Below are 19,739 nucleotides of genomic sequence, written 5' to 3' on the forward strand. Positions count from 1 at the left end.
GGCTCTTTAATGGCCTCAACGACTTCTGGGGACCACCAAGGATCTTTCCATCGCTGGGGCACCCTAACGAACGAGAGAGGGCGTTTTCTGCCGCAGAAATGTTGTAGTGACCTGCTCAACGACAACATCGATGGACCATGTGGGGGTTTCAGCGGTGACAACAGTCTGGCTTGTTTAAAGCCCATCTGGGTAGGTGTCCATGTGCATGACGCCGGGGGAGTGACAGCAAGATGGGGAAGTGGTCACTACCACACAGGTCGTCGTGTGCTTTTCAGTGGATAGGTGGGCGAAGGCCAGGAATGTAAACCGAGAGATCAATGGCCGAATATTTGAAACACTGAAATGTGTGGAGGTCCTGTATTTGACAGGCAGAGGTAGAGTTATGACACCAAATTTTTGACCTCCCTGCCTCGGCCAGAAAGCGTGGCGCCACCCCACAAGGGATTATGCCCATTATCATCTCCCAAAAGTAGACAAGATTTAGGGAGTTGATCACTCAGTACAGGCAATACGTTCAGGGGTACTGCACCATCTGGAGGAAGATATACATTTGAGACAGTTTCCTGTGTCGTCCCAGTCCTGACATTCACAGCTTCAAGAGGGGTTTGAAGGGGCACAGGTTCACTACATACTGAGTTCAGGACATAGACGCAAACTCCACCTGACACACTACTATAGTCGCTACGGTTCCTGCAATATCCCTTATAGCTGTGGAGGCAGGGGTCCGCATTCCTGGGAACTATGTTTCCTGGAGGGCAATGCAGAAAGAGGGGGTAAAGCTTAACAGTTGCCATAGCTCAGCTAGGTAGTGGAAAAAACCGTCGCAATTCCACTGGAAGATTACGTGCTCGTGAGACTGTGAAGGCATGAAATACTCAATGAGGCCGTCTACGCCTCAGGGTCTCCTGCTGCCACCAGACGATTACTTCTGCGACAACCATTGTGTCTGAATTCGTAGCAAGATCTAGGTCCTCAGCAGACGCCAGAATCTCCACCTCATCCTCAGACACAGAGCTTGTAGGTAGTGGTGGAGTGGGTGCTACCACAGTGCCTTGGTTCTTCGGGGTCTTTTTCTTTTTAGGTTTCTCTCATTGTTCCGTGGGTTTGTCCAGATGGGAGGGCATCACTGATTCAGTCTCAGGGACTGAAGAGGACTGTGAAGCCCTATGACCGGCTACCTGTGGTTTGCTTCAGCCACTGGCGGGTGTCAGCGTTGCCAGTGGTAGGGACCTGGGAAGGGAATGACCCACGGGATCTCTTTCTGGCGAGAGAAGCCAAAGAAGACTTATCCTTCTCCGGCTGAGACGTGGGGTCTGATGTCCTCGATAGTTGGGGGGAGGGTGTTGCTCCTGAAGTCGTAGGTTGCGCAGGAGCAGCAACAGGGAGGGAAGTGCCCCCCATCATCAACGGGGCAGATGAAGTCTGGTGGCTCTGAGAGCCGACTGTATCGGATGGAACGGAAGATGGTAAGACCGTTGTCACAGCGGTGGCGTAGGTTGACGTCATATGCACAGGATGTAGCCTTTCATTTTATCTCTTAGCCTCACTATAGGTCAGTCAGTCCAGGGTCTTGTATTCCATTACTTTTCTTTCTTTCTGGAGAATCCTGCGGTCTGGCGAGCAAGACGAATGGTGCTCACTGCAGTTGACACAGATGGGAGGCGGGGCACAAGGAGTATTGGGATATTGGGATGTGATGCGCATCCGCAACCCCGACATGTGACGCTGGAAGTACAATGGGAAGACGTATGGCCGAACTTACAGCATTTAAAACACTGCATCAGGGGAGGGATGTATGGCTTCACCTCACAGCAGTAGACCCTCACCTTGACCTTCTCGGGTAATGTTTCTCCCTCAAAGGCGAACATGAAGGTATCGGTGGCAATCTGATTATCCCTCGGACCCCGGTGGACGTGCTGGACGAAATGGACACCTTGCTGCTTTAAATTGGCGCGCAGCTCATCGTCAGACTGCAAAAGAAGGTCCCTGTGAAATAAGATAACCTGGACCATATTTAAGCTCCTATGGGGCGTGATGGAAACAAACATCCCCTCGCCTGTCACAGGCGAGTAGTGCCCGTGACTTGGCAGAGGATGCTGTTTTGATCAAGATGGACCCTTTCCGCATTTTGGACAAGCCCTTCACATCCCCAAACTTGTCTTTTAAATATTTTCCACAAAAAAAGAGGTTTCATTGACAAAGATTCGCCATCAACTCTTGAACATATGAGGTACCGGGGTGAATAAGCTTCATTGCCTTTCTTAGCCTGGCGTTCCTCCCATGGGGTGGCCAGGGAGGGGGGGGGGGCGATTCATTGAAGTTACACCTTGATTGCTTGGAGACTGCTGGTGTTTGACCAACAGCAAGAGATCAAGAGATGATGTACTACACTTTGTGACGTGTCATCCGTCATGATGCCACCCACTCCGACCAGGGGCCCTCCCAAGGGCGCCACACAGCCGCAGCAAAGGCCACCTGGGAGGATTACCATTGCAGGGAGTCCTGATGCCCCAGGGGGATGGGCATCTGCCTCTTGGCATATGTGGGGAGTTAACAGCGCAGGCATCAACAGAGCAATCCCAGTGTGGTGAGGTGGCTACAACCAATAGGGTACATGGCGGCCCCACCACAACTGATTGGCTACTGTGCTGGATATCAGGTGCAAAGAAGTCCATGGTCATCGTCGACGCAGAAAGCGACACTACATAGTGCATGGTGGAAAACGCATCCAGGAAGGTGTCTTCGCCCGTGAAATGGAGAATAGCCGGGACTGAAATGCGACGACGAGGAAGTACGCTCAAGATCTCAGTGCACGGTGGACACGATGCACCTTTCCCCAGTTGGCTTGCCCTATAGGGGATCATCACATAAAGGCTGAACCGTGGGAGACTCGTTTTAGTCGCCTCTTACGACAGACAGGAATACCTCAGGCCTATTCTAACCCCCATACCGACGGGGGGGATAATAGGTCGACAGTTCTTCTCTGAGCCTATGAGTGAACACCCAACGTACTAGCAATTCTGAAACTGTAAATATGTATACTCACAAACCTGGACTCTGCAATCTAGCACAAATAGAAGTATTTTCAACTACTTTGCAGACAGATGTTACTGCAGTTGAGGCTTTTACCAGATATGCATCTACACGAACCTAAAAACCTGTGGGGTCTGATAAGGAACGCATCTACATACGTTATCGTGATAAGGCGCGGTTCTTAATTAAATGGCTCTGAGGCGGAGCCGCTCCAAAATATATATCAAGATAAATTTGTCAGTAAGGTATTACAGTATTTGAATTATCAGAACGCATTTCGCACATTTCGCACAAGGAGTTAAATAATGCTGGTCAACGTTTTTGGGAAATGATATGTGTGCTTTAGAACAGGTAGGAAGTAGCTAGTTTGTTGCGCCTTGAAATGCCACTTAGTTGCAGTAAATGTAGCAGAGGATTGGGGGCGTGGCTTCCTCGCAGTACAGTTGTTACGGGCGTTCCAGAGGCTCTGGTGTTGCAGCTTAAGGGTGTCTGCCAGCCTGCACAAAATATTCATGGTCCAGTGCACGCACCAAAAGGGAATAAAAAGAGTTGATGAAAATTTGCTATCGAATCCTTGTGTCTTTATATCTCTACTATGCTTTGATGCGTCATTAATCGACGTTTAATGTTGTTGTTTTCATAATGTTTCAGACTTTTTGTTTCTGCCATTGGTTATTCTGTCCACCGTTGGTATAAGTTTGCAGATGTCTCGCAGGAGCGCACTACAGTACGGTAACATAAGTATCACCACGTAGTGAGTGTCTCACAAATTAGAGGAAAAGGGCGCGAAATACAGCCCGCGCGCGAAATATGTCCTGTTAATTTAGTTTCCTTGCTTTCTCACTGCGGGTATTTTGCGTTATAATAAGTTTCTTTTTGTGAATGTGTTACGCACCAGTATAGTGAGTTTTGGTTTCTTGCGAATGACAGCAGCAAACCACGAGTTCAAGATCAACACAGTATGGATTCAGTGCGCAATTTATCAGGTGAAATTTTGGAACATGCGGTTAAGATGTAAACATAAATCAAGAACAAAACCAGTGTAAGGCTAGGCATGGATATACACCCAATTTTAACAGAACTGTGTACAATGCAGCTGAGTGGTTGTGTACGCCATATCGTTTATAATGCGTATTTTCGTAATACACAACTATAAATACAACAAAATTGCCATGACGGTTGCTCATAACCAGCCAATCACAGCACTAACTGCGTAACGTCATGGAAACATCACTGTTTCGTCACGCGAACTAAAAAATGCTGCAGTTTTAGCGCACAAAACGTTAACCGTCTGATTTTTAGAAACGAAAACACCAAAAACATTAAGCACACATCGATGTTAACATACAGCGCGTCTTTTAGTAGGAATTTTTGTGGTAAACTGTTGGTAAATGTGAAGTTGGGGGATGATAAGGTACTTATAGTTTTAACTTGGAGGAGGAGGAGGGGGAAGAGTACATTAGTGTTTAATGTCCCGTCGACTGAGCACAAGCTCGGATTAGGAAAGGAAGGAGAAGGAAAGCGGCCGTGTCCTTCCGAAGGAACTATCCCGGCCTTTACCTTAAACAATTGAGGGAATTCACGGGATACCTGAATCAGGATGGCCAGACGCGGGTTTGAACTGTCGTCCTCCCGCTTGAGAGTCCAGTGTGCTAACCACGGCGCCACCTCGATCGGTTTTTTATCTCAGAGTTAGTTTATGATATTATTTAGTAGTCAGTTATGAAACGGAAATAAGATACAGTGTATAAAAGCTTGGCTAGAGTGTGGTATTGTCCCCATCCCCCTCCTTTAATCTTGGTTTTGGGAACAGACTGAATTGTAGCATAGCCCGACGTCTACGTTAATTCAGATCGATAAATGTCGCAGCCCCTGATCGTGATGGAAGTCTTGTGGAAGTCACACTGTTTCATTCAAATGCTTAAGTAGATCTGTGTAGGACTCGTCAGTTTCTGCTTTTTTGTGTGTGTGTGTGTGTGTGTGTGTGTGTGTGTGTGTGTGTGTGTGTGTGTGTGTGTGTGATACTTAACTTCCACTCTCTCATCAAGCACAGGTCAAGCACCTCACATATGCACGACTATTCCCTCTTCAATTAATTAAGTTCTTTATTAGACATCCTGCTGAAACATCCTGCTGAAACATCCTGCTGAAACATCAAATTTTAATTATTTCGTTTTTATCTTTCATTATCCATGTTTTGCACCGATGTAGAGCTGTGTTCCAGTTGTTCGAATTTTAAGTACACTATGTGATCAAAAGTATTGGACACCTGGCTGAAAATGACTAACAAATTCATGGCGCCCTCCATCGGTAATGCTGGAATTCAGTATGGTGTTGACCCACCATTAGCCTATATAAGAGCTTCCGTTCTCGCAGGCATACGTTCAATCAGGTGCTGGAAAGTTTCGTGGAGAATGGCAGCCCATTCTTCGTGGAGTCCTGCACTGAGGAGAGGTGTCGATGTCGAGGCCTGGCACGAGGTCGGCGTTCCAATACATCCCAATGGTTTTCTATAGGATTCAGGTCAGAAATCTGTGCAGACCAGTCCATTACAGGGATGTTATCGTCGTGTAACCACTCCACCACAGGCCGTGCATTATGAACAGGTGCTCGATCATGTTAAAAGATGCAATGCCATCCCCGAATTGCTCTTCAACAGAGGGAAGCAAGAAGGTGCTTAAAACATCAATGTAGACCTGTGCTGTGATAGTGCCACGCAAAACAAGGGGTACACGCCCCCTCCATGAAAAGCACGACCACACCATGACACCACCGCATCCGAATTTTACTGTTAGCACTACATACACTAGCAGATGACGTTCACCGAGCATTCGCCATACCCACTCCCTGCCATCGGATCGCCACATTGTGTACCATGGTTTGTCACTCCACACAATGTTTTTCCAGTGCTCAGTCGTCCAATTTTTACGCTCTTTACACCAAACGAGGCGTCGTTTGGCATTTACCGGCGTGATGTGTGGCTTTTAGCAGCCGCTCGACCTGGGAATATCAGTTTTCTCACCTTCAGCCTAACTGTCATAGAAGTTGCAGTGGATCCTGATGCAGTCTGGTTCAAATGGTTCAAATAGCTCCGAGCACTATGGGACTTAACATCTCAGGTCATCAGTCCCCTAGAACTCAGAACTACTTAAACCTAACTAACCTAAGGACATCACACACATCCATGCCCGAGGCAGGATTCGAACCTGCGACCGTAGCAGTCTCGCGGCTCCGGACTGAGCGCCTAGAACCGCGAGACCACCGCGGCCGGCGATGCAGTCTGAAATTCCTGTGCGTTGGTCTGTATAGATGTCTGCCTACTACAAATTACGACTGTCTTCAACTGTCGGTGGTCTGTGTCAGTCAACAGACGAGATCGGCCTGCAGACTATCGTGCTGTACGTGTCCCTTCACGTTTCCACTTCACTATCACTTCGGAAACAGTGCACCTCTAGATGTTTAGCACTGTGGAAATCTCACGTACAGACGTATGACAAGTGACACCCAATCATCTGACCACGTTAGAAGTCAGAGTTCTGCGGAGCGTCCCATTCTGCTCTCACACAATGTCTAGTGACTACTGAGGTCGCTGATATGGAGTACCTGGCAGTAGGTGGCAGCACAATCCACCAAATATGAAAAACGTATGTTGTTGGGGAGGGTGTTCGGATACATTTGATCTCATAGTGTATATATTGAATGTAATTGCTGATGAACCTGACATACCAAGGATTCTTGAATAACGAATCCTCTTTGCTGATTGTCAAATTGAGACCTTTTCCCATGAATGCATGCAAGAAGGAGTGTTGCACTTTGACTCTGATGAACGTACGCGAATCTGGTAGTTCTGTACGACAATCCGAGATTCAGCTTGTTATGAACGAACATGCTCTACAGAAATATATTATTAAAAGCTACTGTGAAGTAATTTTGCTGACACCGTCCTGCATAGGGACAAACGATCACCACGATAAAATAAGGGAAATCACAGGTCGTACGGAAAGATATAGGTGTTCGTTCTCTCCGCGTGCTAAACGAGATTGGAATAATAGAGAATTATGAAGGTGGTTCGATGAACCCTCTGCCAGGCACTTAAATGTGATTTGCAGTGTATCCATGTAGATGCACATAAAAATGTTTCAATGCCACTTTATTAATATACTGTACCGAGCTAGAGATACTGCTTTGTCTGTAATAGCACGACTTTTACACGTAGGTGCTTTGCGGTCTAGCATTTCACTTATATTAGAAACGTTTCCAGTCAAGTGTAGAACCGGGAAAAGAAATCAAGTCTAGCCACGGAAACTAATTTCGAGATAGTTAAAGAAGTACATCTGAAGAAAAAATGTTAGTATCCGCAAATTATAATGAATCTTCATCCTACGAGTTTTGATTGTACAAACCGTTATCAGTCGTTTCAGTCACAGTAAGATACCGTTCAATCTGTACATAACTGCAGAACAGCGAACTGATAATCAGAACTTAGTACATAAAGTTAGAATATTGTTCAAAAAGCCCAACGTCTGAATTTTATGTATTACGTTTCAATGCCCAGTTTGCGATTTTGACGTTCAGTAGAATGGAATTCAACGATATGTAAGTATCTACAAAGATATTGTGGTTTAAAATTCTCGTGAACTTAAACTGGTAGGTGTGATAAACTTTCATATCAGCTGACTGTGGTACTATATGATTTTCGAAAGGCATCAGCACAGAAAGCATTTAGAAATGTCATGTTTTGGAATGACTTACCTGGCGTTCGTGATATTAGCGAGGAACTCCATCACCTTTTCTGTGGTGACAACGCCGTCTCCGTCTTGGTCTATAAGGCGGAATAATTTGTCGACGATCTGCAACAAATTCAATACATATATGGTAGTTTGAATCACTAATTGGAAAAATAGCTATTGCGATCAGCAATTTCAGTATTGTAACACCATTTTCTAGTTACTAGTATCTTACTAATTCATAAAATATATATCAAGTAAAAACGAAAATAATGAGGCCCTGGAATACTTATATTTATTTCTGTCTGCTTAGTTCTCAACTTATGTGGGTACACATTCGTACATTTTTATATGTGATGAAGTTTAAGTTATCCCTATTACGACAAATCTAAATTCGAGTCACGTATTTTATACGAGTTATTCATCATATTCACTTTTTATAGTTAATACGAAGTAGTTTCATAGTCTTAAGCCAAAAAAGCGGCACTTTTCTCCATCGTACCACAGAGTAGTTTTACTTCACCTTAGGCCTGTACCTCATTTTTAATTATCTTCTTACGAAGAGAGCTGAAGATTGAAATTTGCCGTTAATTTAACGCTGTTTAAACTAACTACAATATTTCCTCTCTTAAACTTATTTTGGCAACTTAGTTAACGAGACTAAGTTTAAAGCGTGGATTTGAATTTTAATATGCGGCAAAATAAGTTACTATTGTTTCTTTATGCAGCCCTTGAGGAAGGCTACTTAACATCATTGTGGCGATGAGGTGTAACATTCCGTGAGGGCAGCCATTGTGGCCAATGTGAGGTATAGGTGACACAGGCGTGAACTTTCCTTGCTGTACACAATGTTTCCTGTACGGTATCAAAGTGTGCTTTCTTCTTATATCACGAAGGTGACAAGTACGTCGTCGTTTGCTCAATTATCCTGTCAACTCCAGGAAAATGCCGTTACGAAAGTGACTCAGTTGATTGGTGTAGTAGTAGTAGTAGTAGAAGAAGAAGAAGAACGTGTATAACTGCTATTTTCTGGGGATCAAGCGCATCTCTTTACATGAAGTATTCCAGATTCATAGTAAAACTCGTAAAAAATTGTAAAATCAAGTTGATATCTAGACAAAATTACTATGTCCCCATTTCGTTTCCTCCAGAAAGCTGCCAAAATCTCTTTTTTCCACTTTAAAATTATTTCAAGTTATTGGAATGTGAAATCGCTGAAAAATATAGGCGAATATCCATTTTTACAGTAAATGAAACATTTGTCGAAAGTACGCCAGCAGCTCCAATATGTACTTGGACGTCCTTACTCTGTAAATGAGTAGGGGTACAAAATGGAGCGACTGAAGATGTGTACTGTTCTTAGCAACCGACGAATAATATTCTTCTGTGGCTTTGCAGTGGAAACAACGCGAGGTTTACCTTTCAGTTTGTGATGAAATGGTAAACATTAAGGCGATGTACTTGCAGGGCTTCCTTTGTCTCAGAATGTTTTAAGTTAATTCAACGACTCACTAACGACTGTGCGCTAAATTCGATTGAATGAAACGCAGAGCACTAGTACTGTATAATCAAGATAGAAATTGTTACTGTTTCTAAGGGAATTTACTTGCTAATATACAAACACCTCATCTTCGACATCTCATTAGACCGAAGGAAACTTACCGAACTAGGAAGTGGAGTATATTTTATATTTCTTTGATATGTTCCATCTCTTTCATGAAGATCGACTTAGTCTTTCATGCAAAATACATTAACATCTAATGCAATAATTGTATAATAAAATGTATTACACAATTGCATTAACGAAGAGCCAAGCTTGCTTACGTCGGCAGAATTGTGCTCACAAAACGCAGGTCCGAAACATGGCATGAGAAACAGTTTACACGTTCTCTCTGGCGGTGTTAGCATTACTCCAAACAAGAAGAACAAAGGCCTCCTGTCTGTGGTGTTTTTGTTTGGAATAACCAGCGTCATGCGTTTGTTTGTAGACATAAATCTGGTTTGTTGAAACTGGGCCGTGTGCAGTCTTGCCACGAGCAGAATGCTTTGTATTTGGACACAATCTTTAGACAGACAAACGGCTTCTTTGAGGTGAGCGCGAAGTACCGACTGGAAGCTGTTTGATTTTTCTTCATGAGAGAAACAAAATGTCTTTCCGCTGTTAACAAGTGGGAAACTTTATTCAAATTATTGAGCCGTAATGTGATAGTTTTAATTTTCATGAAAACCGGAAGCCTTGAGGAGAACGCGCAAAACAGATTGATGAAGTATGCCGCAGATCGATTCAGCGTACAGATATGCATGCTTTTCAGACGGGTTTTCACATTCATTTTGTCCAGTGCAGAACTGTTCCTTCAGTTGTGTCAAGCAGAATATGGACATACCTATAATACAAAAGCAAAGCAGAAAGTTTGTAAGTATCCCAGAAAGATGGCGTAGAGAAACTTGCTGTATATATGGGAAGATTAATTCGAATTTACAATTTAGTTCTGTCTCTTCCATTTATTTTCCAGTTGTTCATTACTGTGGTACTGCTGTTAAACTACTCAGTGAGAAAACAAGTTCTCGAAGGAAATGGCAAACTGTTTTCAATTAGAGGAACATAATCCATTCTTTACGTTTGGAAAGAAGTGAAATACCTCAGTTACTTCGGGCAAAAGACGTGGTGCGGAGGTGGGAGGATTGATATGCGGAAGATGGATGACAATATAAAATTGTTTCTTCCTCATTAATAATTTTTCTAGTTATTCCAATACTAATGGCCGAAGTATGAATGTTTACCACCAGACTACTCTAAAGTAATGGAAGGAACAGTATTTGTAACATACAACACGATTAATAATTGTGGGGATACTGTTCACACTCAAGATGGATTTTCCCGTCTCTTATGGGAAAAACTTCTTAGTATACAGCATTTAAAGCGGACTGGTAACCTGTCAGTATCAGTAACTATCGTTTGCAGCACATTACAGTGGCACTCTTATGTTTAGGAGGTGACCCGTCTGGTACAATTAAGTTTCCATGGTTATACGTCCGCATTCCTTACCAGAGCTGCTGGGAAATACATGGCAGAGAAATCACATAACCAAAATGACGATGGACATGGTTTCTCAGGTATACAATAGGGCTAAGGTACAGAGAATTTGCGAGTCCAAGAAGTTATTTGAAAGTTTGAGTGACTCTTCTGGTCATCTATACATCATTGTGCAGAAAAATCTCGTTCTTCACTGGAAAGACAATCATTACATAATGAGAGAGATCCTCAAGGATAGGTTCTTAACCAAACTGGCCATGTGGAACGTAAACAAAATGGTACTGTTACCATCCACAGAACAGAGACGCTTTCGCCATCTTAATTTTATTGGTGTAGTAGTTGCATACTGCTCGGGCTCCTCAGTTTCTTACGGACACGGCGACGTCCATCCCACTATGATTCACTTTCGATACTGTTGACCAAATTAAATTCTTTTTTCCGTCGATGCACCATCAATAGTGTGGTTGTAGAAGCCATCCATCTGCTTTGAAATCCATACTCAGTAAAACATTTTCCAACATATGGCACGGCTGGTGCAGCAGCCAGTAACGTATTGTGAAGGAACAGTCTTGCGTGCAGAGATGTAATTGTTATTGATTTACCAGTGACACGTTTCGCCTGATTCAGGCATTTTTAGATTGGCTGAATATTTGATGGTGTTGGACACACAGTACACCGAGAGTACAGAACGTCCCAGCAAATAACTGCCCTCGTCAAATATTCGGAAACATTGCGCGGTGTCCTTCTTGAGGTATGCAAAATAACCCAAGAAATGCAAAACAGGATCAGGCTTACATACATCTGTCACCATGCAAACATATCGGTCTGTACATGTATTACTATTATCAAACGCACCATTTGAAGTACAACAAGACATTATGTTCCCGTTAAGTTCTCTTTGGGGCAAAAATCAATGGTACAAACCTAGACGTGTGATTCTCCTGTGTGCACAACTCACCAGTCTTAAAATGACTTTTTGTTTACAAACCGTAAATCAGTATCACCCATTGTGGGACACCAAGTGTAAGTTACTTGTACTGTGGCACTCACGTTTTCTTCTTCATAATAGCTTAACTCCGAACGTCCAGTCATGCTAATAAAGTTTGCTTCTTAGTATCTGGCAAAAGCATTATTAATTAATTCATAACGACTGTGGCAGCAAAGGTAAGGTAATTAATTTGCTGCCATATTAACTTAAGTAGAGAATGCAAGTTTTTTTATGTATTTCTAAGCCTATCAACCACTCTTCGCAATCTCGTTGTACATGTTATTTCGTCTGTTCTGTAGGTGGAGAGAGTCTAATATTCGTATTAGATTGTGGTTTATCACTGTCACTTCATTCGTAGTACTGCTGTTTAAGCCTTGTTATTTATTTGCTTATCACTCAAATTGCGAATAGTGTGTCACGTATACAACCATTGACAGTGTGGCAAATGTTCTTTTGATTGTCCTTATTTGCTAACAGGCTTAGAGGCTACAACATATAGCTTTGGGATACATCGACTGCGTACCATTTTCACAAGTTAAATTAGAAAGTGCCGTTTCAGTGTTTTACGAAGCGAAGGCAGAAGGTATTTGATAGTGATCTATGTGGAGGAACGACTAAGAAATTGAAACTTTGAGACGCGGTGAACCGTGTTCGAATGATTCAATGTACTGAGCACAGCCTACGAAAGGCAGACGTCTAGGTTCAAAATGGCTCTGAGCACTATGGGACTTAACATCTCAGGTCATCAGTCCCCTAGAACTTAGAACTACTTAAACCTTCCCAACCTAAGGACATCACACACATCCATGCCCGAGGCAGGATTCGAACCTGCGACCGTAACGATCGCGTGGTTCCAGACTGAAGCGCCTAGAACCGCTCGGCCACACCGGCCGGCGCAGACGTCTAGGTCCCGCAGATGTTTCGACTAAGTTCACTGTAAGCCCAAGATAAAGATAAGTCAGTATTATGCTCGGCGTCGATCGTCGTTTGTGATCAGTACGATGTCCTTGTTCTGAAATTCATCACTGTTTACTCTTCTGGTCCGCCGAAGAAACAGTTTCACTCGTTATGATTTGTCTTGTGACAATTCAACATTACTTTATAAATAGAATGTGACTTTCACACTACTTTCTTACTAAAAGATCGTGTTCGCCTCAAAAACGAAAGTTTTGTTAGGGGATTGTTCTCTTCATTAACTTCAACCTTCTGGATAACTCGAAGTTCAGGATTTCTGTAGTGTATCGATTGAGCCTCAGGGTGGTAGACCTTATCCGAAAGCAAGAACTGAACACACAATAAAATAAAATGACATAAAATCTGGATGTTATTCTTTCCTTATGAACAATAACTGTCGTAGCCTGTAAGGGCACAGTAGCTGAGGATAATAGACTTTTTGCTAAGTAGGTTCAACTGTTTCGTATGTGTGTTTTCCCGGACAATTTTTGTGTGGGATAACGCATCGATTTTGATACGGGCATTATCGAGCGCTTTGAACAATGAGATCAGCTGTCCAGAATGGTCACGTACATAGTATGCGACAATGTAATAAGATGTACGTCGCCTGTTTGGCGGAGTGTTTAACTAAGTGATGTCTTAAAGACTGATGCCCGCACAACAAGGGAGTATAATATCTAAGTAGTAAAAGGAAAGTAATACGTATCTAAAGACAAGCGTATGAGCATAAGTAGTGCAATTCGTTACGGGACTTCAGTAAACACATAGTACAAACATGTATTAAACATTTTATAGAATTTGACATGCACCAGAATGAAAGGAGAAATATGTAAAGATTTGACATTCCGAATAATAAAAATTACTGTTGAGCTAAACAGTGAACTGAGTGAATGAAGCGTTGGAATAAATAGTTTTAGTTGCACTAATCCCGTTATCTGTTAAGTAATAACATGAATCATCAAAACTGGCACCTCTTTGTGTACGTCAAAAGCTTTTCATACCCAAGAAAACGTGACATACATTCAATTCAGATCTGTCATTATAAGAGTTTAATGCCTATTTTGAGTCCGTATGATAAGTAAATCGGATTATAGGGTTACAAGATCCAAGACAATAGCTCCAGTTCAGTGGCGATACATTGACTTACGACATGTCTAAAGGTTAGAGAAGACACAGCGTAAAATTATTGAACCATTTCGCCCAAATTCAGTATCTTCCAGCGTCTTAATTACATCAGACCGCCCTTTCTTTTCTCTGAGCACCACTGTTTGCAGCTTACATTTCACGTTATGTACGGTTCGTCCAAAGTTGCTCACTGGTATGCGCTTCAGTGCTGTAAGGAATATTTGCCTGCCATTCTTCCCTTCCTCACTAAGCTGCTGTTAGTCCCAGCAGTAAGAAGCTAAACTACTGGGCACGACTCACAGACGAAAGATTTAATTGTACCTTGGAGTGACATGCTGTATTTTAAGTCTGAATTTAAAGCGCTGTGTTTATAGGATTAAAATTAATTACTCTGCTCGCTGCCCACTGATTTGGACGCACAATATCATTTGTCTCGGTCGTAAGTAATGCGTAACTTCGCACAGAGATGTGCTCACGTCAGTTGGTAACTATAATTAAGCGCAGTTACTCGGCTGACGGCGGGGTGCACACACGGGCATAGTGTTTGGGGCGTAATTTACAAACGCAGCCTGTAATAGGCCGACCGCGCGGTAGCCGTGATTTATGCAACCGCGCACAACACGGCGGGCAGACACTGAGCAGCAGCCGCGGGCTTGCTGAGGAGGCAGCTGCGCCCAGGACCGATCTCCTCGTTGATAACGCGCGCTGAATCACAACACCGCAAAAACTGACGGACTCTTCTCTTGGAGTGAGAACTAAAGAGCTGTGACGCTCCTCTTCCCTAGGCTTGTGGCTCGCGGTGGGCCTGAAGGCTAACGGGCGCCAAGAACCAGCCCATCATTGTTATGACGGATGCTCCCACTTTCTGACTGGAGGGCCACTCGGCGTAATCGGTGTCTTCAACCGCGAGAAGATGAAAGAGCAGAATTAGCGTGTTTGTAAAGGCCTGATCAGTATAAAGTAAACTAACGATTTTGTAAAGAATCAACCTTCCATGTACGAAACGGTTTCTGATTGTGAGTGAGTTGATGTGTTACATGTTTAACTAACGATGTAAGTGAGAAAAAGTTTAGGGAAGGTTTCAAATTACGTTTGCAGCTTGCTGGAAGTTGCAAAGTGCTCTCATTGTGAAACACCTAATGACTTTAGTTCAGGTAATTCGCGATTCGCTTTAGGCAAAAGCTAGTTTTTCACGCATATCTATGTTTTTTAGATGTCTCCTGCACTACGTGTCTTACGGTGATATAATTTTTGCGGTACATATAGTGGGACATGTGGATATATCCACAAATATGTTGTGAGTAGAGTTAATACTGACTTAAAAGAACGTCATACCTGATGCCGCAGTTCTGCTGCGTGCATGGACAGTGGAAATACAGTAAGCGATAAACTTTTTTCGTTTCATCGTTTTGCGGTGGATGTCAGCAAGAGAAAGTTTCTTAAAGGTTTGAAATTGCGTGTAAAGTTTGTCGAAAGTCACTAAATACTCATTCTCAAATACTCGATGAATGTAGTATTTGCGCGTTATGGGTTATGCCATGAAAATAAACACACTAACACAAAATAAATTAGGAAACGACGCACCTCGCAGGAATTATCCGAATGGGACGAAAATCGACAGATGTGACGTACAGTTTTAGAAAGAGCTTCACAGATTGAGCAAGTCAATAAGGCATTGGTTCACCTCTGGCCGTTATACAAGCAGTATTCGGTTTGGCTTTGATAGAGTTGTTCGATACTGTCCTGATGTATATCGTGCCAAATTCTGTTCGACTGACGACTTACATTGTCAAAGTCCCCAAATGGTTGGAGGGCGCTGCCCACAATGCTGCTAACGTCTCAATAGAGAAGAGATCCGGCGACCTTGCTGGCCAAGGTAGGTTTTGACAAGCACAAAGGCAAGCCGTAGAAACTCTCACAATGTGCGTGCGGGCATTATCTTCCTGAAATATAAGCCCAGGATGGCTTGCCATGAATGGGAACAAAACGGGGCGTAGAATATCCTCGACGTACCGCTGTGCCGTAAGGGTGCCGCGGATGACTTCCACTGGGGGTCCTGCTATGAAAACAAATGGCACCCAGATCAGCATTCCTGGTTTTCGGGCCATATGGCAGGCGACTGGCAGGGTGGTATCCCACCACTGTCAGGGGCACCTACAGACAGGTCTTCGCTGGTCACCTGTGCCCAGTTCGAAACGGGACTCATCGCTGATGACGATTCTATTCCAGTTAATGAGATTCCAGACCCTGTTGACCAGCGAGGGCGCGTCTGGAGACGACGCGGGGGGCCTGTCTGTCACCCACCTTACGGGCCGACAGCCGTGAGTGATTATATGGGGTGCCATTTCTTTTCATAGCAAGACTTCTTTGGTAGTCATCCTCTTCATCCTTTCAGCACAGCAGTAATCGACGATATTCTACGCCCCATTTTGTTGCTCTTCATGGCAACCCATCCTGGGCTTATATTTCAGCAGGATAATGCCAGCCCGCACATGGTGAGAGTTTCTACTGCTTGCCTTCATGCTTGCCAAACCCTATGTTGGCAACAACGTTGCCAGATATCTCCCCAAGGTGAGAACGTTTGTAGCATAGTGGGCATGTCTCTCCAACCAGCTCGTGATTTTACGACCTAACGCGCCAACTGGAGAGAATCTGGTACGCTATCCGTCAGTAGGGCATCCGACAACTTGTCAATCAATGCCAAGCCGAACAACTGCTTACATAAGGGCCACAGGTAGGCCAACGCGTTATTGGCTTGCACAATTTGTGAAGCTCTTTTTCTTGAATAAATCATCCAGTTTCTATGAAACTGTAATGATCTCGTTTTCTGTACATGTACGTCTCATCTATAGATTTCCGTTCCATTCGTTCTGTGGTGCGCTGTATTGTGTGGTTTCTGTCTTAAGAGTACACACACAGTTTCAAACTTTAATACTTGCCTTACTGTTTACATCTTTAATATAAGATTGCACCTCTTTATGAACAGATTATGACAGCGTTTTACATTTTTTAAATTCAGACAATAGGTATGTGATATATTTAAAATCTTAATCGTTGTCCGTGGGAGTCGTGGATAGGCAACCTGCAATTGGCATTGTGCACGTGGATCATGAACAGAATAGCCGTTTAGTAACAAATTTCACAATCTGTGACGGAACTAAGGTACGACAGTTGGGATACATGCCCTTGGCACATTTTAGTTGGAGCGCACCCTTGAGATGGACGAAAAACAAGGGCAAAAGAAAAGGACGAGTTGAGTATGGGGAAGAAGGAGCAAGAAGAAGAAAATCAAAAGAAGGGAGGAAGGACTGGATGGCACTAAAACGAGAAAGAAGCGGAGATTTACAAACGGAAATAATTGTAGATTCTAATTGGACAGTGTAGAGCAACAGTTCGAGAGACATACCACTCCCCTGTATGGTCACACTATTCTTGTTTTTGCTTACTAGACGGAGCCACTCATTTGTCAAGGGAACCAACACATGTAAGGGGTGTATTTTGCGATACTTTTGTTTGCTATGGCTTTGTGATGACCAGTAATAATGTACCCGTGAGAAAGGACTTGCGTTATTGTTGCAAGCGACTCGTCTTTGGACTGTCTTGTTCTTTTGAATTTTGCCACAAGAAAGAATGATGGAAATGTTTACTTTTACTTCATTATTAAGTCCTAATATCAATAAACGAATAAACAGGCCAATTTGCGATGAGAATTTAACAAAGTAATGTTATGTCGGAAGGAGGAACGAATGGAGGAGAGGCAAAGGTGAAGTTTCCATTGTTATAGTACTGTTCAGACCCTTCTAGCGCTGAAAGAAATAAGCGATGGCCTCTTCCTACGGGTAACCAGCTGAAAGTGGTAGGTGTTGAAGTGAGTCTAGAGGAGCTAGATTTAGGAGTGCCCAAGTGGTATCCTATGGGAGTAGTTGAACAGGGTGGTTATAATTAAATTGCGGCTATTCACAGTGAGGGCTGAGTTAACTTTCGCTGGCGTACGATGATTATAACCTACACTTGACCGTGAATAGCTGCACTTTTATAGTAACTACCCATTGCAATTCAAGTAGAAATGGGGAATATAAGTTGGAAGAAAGTTCACTGTAGGATGAGCAGAAAGTTTTAGTACCCTTACTCGCAATGCTTTAGTCAGAATGAACTCGTAAAAGTTTTAGAAATGAGTGCATCTGAACTTTCTCAGTTTGTGTATTTCGTTGTTTCTTACACGCTTACATAAAAGCAACAGACACTAGTTCATCATGATCCCTTTCCATTTCTCTGCTGATGCTCATTTCCGAATATAATATTACGGAACAATATAAGTTAACGCAAAAAGTAATGTACGATGTAACAGGTTGGAACGCATGGCGTGGAAAATTTTCTACTAAAAGATACAATCCGCTTATAAATGAAATTTATGGTTTGATTTTTATGCAGATTTGAAGACACGGGAGCAACAGAATACAAGTGACTGCGAGGTAGCCATGTTTGGCAACGTCTCTAAAAGTGAGAGCGGAACAGCAGAGCGAGCAGCAGGGTCGCTGCTGAGGTGGGCAGGGATAAAGTGGCTTCTCGGACCACCTAGTTATAGAAGATTGGCTAATGGATACGCTTTCGGCGAGACCAGAAAGTAAGACGAAATTGGGGGGGGGGGAGATATCCCTTGGGATCACAAGAACTGACTCGTTCCTGTCCCTGAATTGGGGGAAGTACTAAATATACATACTAAAATTATCGTAATTGTTGGGCCGAGTGGGTATAACTGTTCATCACATTCATACCTAATAAAAATATGTTTTCTATGGAAAGTGGCATATCTGAGTACACAGTCAGGCAAAAGTTTACAAATCCATTATTTGAAGCGGTTCATGATGAAGGTTGGTCGAGTGCATGTAATGTCACTGGTGGTGGTCTATTCTTAGTGGAGCAATAACGTGAACTTCATATAACGTGTGGAAATGCGTGTCATTTTCAAGGCAAACCTGCAGCAAGTACGCACACACACCCACACACACCCACACACACCCACACACACCCACACCCACACACACACCCACACCCACACACACACCCACACCCACACACACACCCACACCCACACACACACCCACACCCACACCCACACACACACCCACACACCCACCCACACCCACACACACACCCACACACACACACACACACACACACACACACACACACACACACACACACACACACACACACACACACACACACACACACACACACACACACACACACACACCGTTACGTTAACAGTGTAAATAACAACACATCTACACTGCGCTGCTAACCACCACCAGCACCACCACCACCGACATAAAAATGACTTCATAGTGGGTTGAAAACTATGACGTTACTAACGTGTTGCCTTAGAGGAGTCAGACACTTTATAATTAGTGTAGACTTTTAACTAACAGCGGCAAATTCGAGTAGAGCCATTTATACAGAGAGGTATTTAGCGTTGAAAGAGACAGGCTCAATATATCGCTAAATTGCAGTGTAAGCATTTTTTCTTATTTGTGCTGTTACTGCCACCACTGGCACTGGATAAGAACGGTAGAGTTATGCACTTCATTTAAAAGAAACAAAAAATATCTTTCATTATCCACTGCTCCTTGTCGCACCATAATGTGCATCTGAGACGTTCATCAGCCAAAATAACAATATCCCAAAGGCCCGTAAAGCTGTAACTTGGCCTTTGGCCACATCGCCCAGTCGCATCCCACACACCTGAAATGAGTTCGGCAGACCGCTAATATAGATATGTAAGCGGAATGTTATCGGAAGCAGCTTTCCTGAGAGCCAGCAGCCTGCAACTCGCAGATCGCAGAGAGAAAATCTGGTCTATATTATGTGCATTAAT

At 43.4% G+C, this 19,739-nt stretch overlaps 1 protein-coding gene across 2 annotated transcripts in view; it reads right to left on the reverse strand.

Moving 5' to 3' along the window:
• Positions 1 to 19,739, reverse strand: part of LOC124798102 (NADPH oxidase 5) — a 495,656-nt gene that overhangs the window by 246,491 nt on the left and 229,426 nt on the right. For both annotated transcript variants that reach the window (XM_047261353.1, XM_047261352.1), the window contains exon 4: positions 7,786 to 7,883. In XM_047261353.1, coding sequence (XP_047117309.1) covers positions 7,786 to 7,817 — 32 coding nt within the window. In that variant the 5' untranslated portion in view covers positions 7,818 to 7,883. The remainder of the gene's footprint in view (positions 1 to 7,785; positions 7,884 to 19,739) is intronic.

This window comes from Schistocerca piceifrons, chromosome 5 (assembly GCF_021461385.2).
Source record: "Schistocerca piceifrons isolate TAMUIC-IGC-003096 chromosome 5, iqSchPice1.1, whole genome shotgun sequence".
NCBI classification, from domain to species: Eukaryota; Metazoa; Arthropoda; class Insecta; order Orthoptera; family Acrididae; genus Schistocerca; species Schistocerca piceifrons.